The 5606-nt window shown below is 49.3% G+C and overlaps 1 protein-coding gene across 1 annotated transcript; it reads right to left on the bottom strand.

Annotated features, from left to right (window-relative positions):
- Positions 1-1231: 1231 nt before the first annotated feature.
- On the bottom strand, positions 1232-4707 carry HOXA9 (homeobox A9). The gene is made up of 2 exons (XM_007667350.3): positions 3977-4707; positions 1232-2645 (listed from the first exon to the last, which is right to left on the bottom strand). Exons 1-2 carry the CDS (start codon positions 4521-4523, stop codon positions 2407-2409), a joined length of 786 nt encoding a protein of 261 aa, XP_007665540.1. The 5' UTR covers positions 4524-4707; the 3' UTR covers positions 1232-2406.
- Positions 4708-5606: the final 899 nt, after the last annotated feature.

Raw genomic sequence — 5606 nt, 5'->3', positions numbered from 1 at the left:
GCCTGCAGCGCGTTACACCCCATAAATGCTAACAGCAGTCATTTTCTTTTATGGCACTCCATGGCTCTGAATTTTCCTTACAGCATCTTCTGCCAAGACTTGCCACTCTGAATGTTCTGGCTTGTTTGCCCCTGAAAAACAAACCCACATTTATTCCCTGGGGTTGCCAGCGCTGCGCTCTGGGGCTGGAGCAAAGGCATGGATCCGGGTTCATTCATATTTAGGAGCCGAGGTCTGACTTTCTAGGAGCCGTAAGATGTCCGCCCAGGCAGGAATAACTCTACAGGCACCGGACGTCGGTATTTTATTCGTTAACGGCCCAGTTCGCCCCCAGTCATTCCCCTCCTTTACCTCTCCGGCCCCTCCGGCTCTCCGAGACCCCCAAAACAGACCCGCAAGAGTATTCCTTTGGCCTTTGGACTCTTTCAAGTTTTCTTTCGATGCAGATATTTCTGTCTCAAGAGGAAGCTCCCCTTGGGGCCATCTCTTTTCCTTGGAGCTAAAAAGAAACCAACAAACGAGACACAAGAAAGGAGCCTCGGTGACTGTCAACGGAGCCCGTCAGGGACCCTCTCTCTTTCTCTCTCTCTCCGTCTACCTGATGGGAGGCCGTGGTGGGCACAGGCCCGGTGGGCACCACCAGGAAGCCAGGGCTATAGCCCGGAGAGCGGGGCTTGCTCTAAAGAGGAGCTTTCCTTTTCCCACCCGACTTCTACCCAGCCAGTCGGGTTCAAGCCTGGGCGGGTGGGGAGTTTGGGCTTTGTCTATTCAAGTGACGGGGGTTGGAGGGGGAGACCCTAGATTCCTGGGTCGGTCCCCCGATCCTCCCCTCTCCGCCCGGAATTCATTCATTCATTCTTTCAATCGTATTTGTTGAACGCTTACTGTGTGCAGAGAACTGTACTAAGCGCTTGGGTCCCCCGGCCCAAGAATAGGGCCTCTCGGCTCAGCTCTCCCGGGCTGCCCAACACCGCGCTGGAAACCGTCCCTCCTCCTGCCCTGGGAGTCGGGAACCGGACGACAGGCTCGGGCCTCGTCCATGGGACGGGAGAGAGAAAACGAAAATTCCGGGCCGTAAGATTTGTTCCCTGGCTTGACTCGGCAGGCTGGGCAGGGAGAGGAGGAAAGGAGCGAGGCAGTTAGCCGGGCCCCCACCGGTCCTCTCTGGGGTGGGTCCGGGGAGAGAGAAGCCGCCATCCCCGCAAGAAAATAACGCGCAAACAGCCACCCGGAAAATAGAAAAGAATCAATATATTTTATTTGGCAAAAAGTTAAATATCATTTCAAGACAGCGATTTGGTCAATAGGCCATGAGGTAACTCTATTGCGAAATATACAGTGTATGTTCTGCCCGACAGAAGTGGCCCAATTTCATCTAGTGATACAAATCTACAGTAGCCCAATGGCAGGTTTCATAGTGTATAATTTATTATCAATAAAATTAACTCCATTACAATAAGCATCATTTTTTTTCGGTTAAAATTAAACGTAAACCATAGGTAGTTACCTTCTTCACATAAACGTATAGCTCCGAAATCTGATAACTGTTTACTGGTGCAAAAACAATATTCAAGCTAGTCTGATTATTTATTTTTTTTCTTTAATATATAGAATATATATACAACTGACAAAGACAGTACTAGAGATCAACTGTACATACTAAAACGTCTTGCTTGGAAAAAGTTGGGATGACCACGATTCCTTAAGGATCTTGGACCAAATCCTCTTTCTTTCCTTTCTTAGTTTAACTGGGATAGATATATATGTATATATTACAATCAAAGGTTAACTGTCTAGTTATACAGAAGAAAGACTTATTACACTACAGAGCTATACTCTATGCAACCTTTCTCATAAACAACCTGAGTTCAAATTGAATTCTAGTTTACACACTCACAACTGGTACGGCACCCAAGTACATAAGTTGAGTCACAAACATAATCACCACAATAAAACACAGTGTTCAAGTATTACAGCAGACCTCTCTGCCTCGCAAAGAGCAAATAAAATTAACTACACAGACTAAACTCTACAGTCCATCAATCGTTGTGCATTATGAAAAAGGTAGTTTTTTTTTTAAGTGAAGAACAGGTAGATTTATTTTTAATACAAGCCAACACACAGCCATCAGCGCTAATGCCCCCTTGTTTTTCCTATAATAGAAAATTAAAAGCTCCACAGTACCTCCTCAATAGCACGGGGAAGCCAAGATCTTGGTGCTACTGTGACAAAGTACGATAATGATAAGTGTTTGCCGGGGGTGGGGGGTGTTGGAGGGAGGAGATTGGAGAGAAAATGAGGCCTTGGATTCAGGCGCATTGTATGGGGATGGGAGAGGTGGGGGCCAGGAGGACAAGATGGGAATGGAGGGGAGGGGGATTTTCCTTTTAAATGACCTGGGTAACATCATTCATCTTTTGCTCGATCCTTGTTGATTTTCTTCATTTTCATCCTTCTGTTTTGAAACCAGATTTTCACTTGTCTCTCGGTTAAATTAAGGAGCCTCGCCACTTCGTATCTACGGTCCCTAGTGAGATACATATTGAACAAAAACTCCTTCTCCAGTTCCAGCGTTTGATGCTTGGTGTAAGGACATCTCTTTTTTCGGGTGGACCTTGCATGCAGCCAGTTCGCAGCTGGATTATCTACAGGGAGGTAGCAAGAGATGTGGTTAAAGGGATTAGAAAGAGTCCTTTCCTCAGTATCCTCCTTAGCAGAGGCAGCAGCAGCCTTCAGCAGCCACCCAGGCTCACCCCTACGAGCGTCCCCTTCTTTCAAAGCCAAGCGGATCCGAAGGGAGGACGCCTCTTTTCTTTCCAAAGACGTACAGGAGGGTTAGACACAATAGAATCAAAATACAGACCCATGACGGGGTCACATACAATTGCATGTAGTAAACCTCAGCTCCCGCCTACTCTCTCCCCTTAGATTGTTTATAGAATGTAATTTTTAAAGAAACCTCTCCTCCTTTCCGCCCCGTGGGAAGCCCCTGCCCTACATTGGCATCGACATTTTTTTTCTTTTGCTTTCTTCCTTTTTCTCGTTTTGACCTTCCACTGTGCTCTGCCTAGAAGGCTGGGAGGAGCTAAACAGAATCTCTACAGCTGGCTTAATCAAACCTGGGTTGCTTATGAAGCTTATTTGCATAGAATGGTATTCGGAGCTGCAATATAGACCCTATGTGTACGGTCATAGGGAGGATTTATATAGCAATCAGCTGAGGGAAATGAGTTCAGGACCACCTTTGCCTTTCCCGGCCCTGACTCTCCCAATCTCAGGCTGCTCCTACTACCACCGCAAGCACAATTCTCCTCACAAAAGAATTCATCAGGATCCAAGCGTTCGAAGAACCGGCCCAAAGTTATTTTGCCTCTGGAGCTCAGCAGGGAACTCCGAAAAGCCCAGGACGGCGTTTGTAGGAGAAGGGAGAGAAATCCTCTGGATTCGTTTTTGCACGGCCTCCACCCCACCCCCACTCTGTACAGCACCAACCCCTTCAGCATCAGCGCCGTGTCCGGTTCACACTGGCCACACAGTTAGCTCTGGTTGGGATTTGGGGTACATCTGACCCATCCCAGCCAGCCACCCCTTCGGGGGCGGGGGGGGGGGGAGATCTTGGTCGAGACAAAGGGGGGTTAAACAGAAGGAGACGAGAGAAGGAGCTGCCCGGGTAAAGGAAGAAGAAGGAGGGAAGCAAGAAGAGAGGGGTCAGAGAGAGGGGGAGGGAGAAAGAGGAGGGAGATTGGAATAAGAAGAAAAAGAAGACTGTGAGAGAGGAGAGCGAGAGAGGAGGGAGAAAGAAGAGGGAGATTGGAAGAAGAAGAAGAAGAAGGTGAGAGAGGAGAGCCAAGAGAGAAGAGCGAGAGAGAGAGGGAGAGGAAGGAAGGGAGGGAGGGAGGGAGAGAGATTCCTCTATGGCAGACAGCAGCAGTCTGCCCTGGTAGCCACGGGCACGGACACATCCGGTGACACTTACTGGGATCAATCGGAGGCTTGTCTCCGCCGGCCTCATTCTCCCCATTGTTTTCCGAGAACGCACCTTCGCTGGGCTGCTTATCCCTATCAACTGGAGGAGAACCACAAGCATAGTCAGACAGAGACAAAGTGTGAGTGTCAAACGTGGTACAGTCACCCCTTCTGGCCGAGAGCGGTTCAGGTTTAATGCCGTAATGCCTGCTCGAAGGCAACCCCGGGAAAGACAGGGAGCCCGGCATGGGTTCCAGCCAGGACCGCATGTACCTGCCGTCAGGCGCTGCCATTGGTGGCTGGTGGTGCATATACGGGTGGTAAACGGCGGGGACATTGTTGGCGCTCGGCGGGGGCACCGGGTTCCAGGAAGTGCCAAACACCGAAGTTTTCGATTGGAAGCTGCACGGGCTGAAGTCCGGGGGCTCGCCCAGCGCCGTCTGCCTCGCCGGCTGAGCCAGGGCACCCGAGGCGTAGCGGGACTGGACCAGGTCTTCACTCTCGTGAATGAGGAACGAGTCCACATAATAATTGCTGAGGGTCCCCGAAGTCGACATTGCCCCGCAAGCACCCCGGCGCCGGACCTGCGGAAATTATGAAACTGCAGATTTCATGTAACAACTTGGTCCTACGGAGAAGTACAGTCACCTAATAAGTTGAAGGCTGCCCGTCACCCCATTGGCTGGCCGAGTCACGTGCCGGGCCAGCAGAACAATAAAGTATAAATCACTCCGCAGGCTATTAATGGGCCAGTGTTTTCCAGTCATAATTTTTATAGCAAAGCCATATGTTTTTATGCAAAGGGATATTCGAGTTACACGATAAAGTTTGTTTTAATTGTGGCCAACGGAGATTAAAAGATCAGATTTGGTAGGACTACCCTTTTTAAGCGGACTATTTTATATCACAATTAATCATGCCATCAGTGAGTCGAATTCCCTGCGAAAACCTGGTGAGCGGAGACCTTCACATAAAATTATACAATAATTGAAGCCATAAAAAAAGCAAAATCGCATTCTCGGTATACTGTATTTAAATATATATTTATGATATTTCATAAGGAGTTATTGTTTCGGGAGCCACGGGGCTGTTATTAAGTCAGTAACTATGAGCGTATTCATTTGCATCGCTGTGTCTCACGGCAGTAAAAATTTACGAGTGCTTGGAAAGGTTAAATTATACTATTGTGTTTGGTTTGGGAACTCACTGTAAATAATACCGCTCCGTTTAGTTCCGAGCTACCCGGGGCCCCCCGCGAAAACTCAAATTCAACATATCCCCTTTCTGAGTCGGGACTGGCCCTCGCCTCCCGGGTCTCGGCAAGGACAGGGACCCGGGCCCGATTTCGCCTTCGAGTCGGAGATTTGCATTTTGGAAACCACCCTCCCCGCCCGAACATCATCACCACCCCACTCCCGGCTGAGGGCTGGAACTGTCGGGGCGGCTAAGGGGACAGTTGAGAAGCAGCGGCGTCCCCGGGTTGTGTCGCGGGAGAGAAGGCTCGCTAGAAAAGCCATGTAACCAGATGCACAAGAGTTAATGGATTTATTTGCACTACCTAACACACACACAGACACACGCACACACACCCACACTCACACACGCACACAGACAGCCAGTCAGGCAGGCACACAAACCGC

Source organism: Ornithorhynchus anatinus, chromosome 8 (assembly GCF_004115215.2).
Source record: "Ornithorhynchus anatinus isolate Pmale09 chromosome 8, mOrnAna1.pri.v4, whole genome shotgun sequence".
Taxonomy (NCBI): Eukaryota; Metazoa; Chordata; class Mammalia; order Monotremata; family Ornithorhynchidae; genus Ornithorhynchus; species Ornithorhynchus anatinus.
The sequence above is the reverse complement of the archived record's forward strand: the minus strand, read 5'-3'. Positions and strand labels throughout refer to the sequence as shown.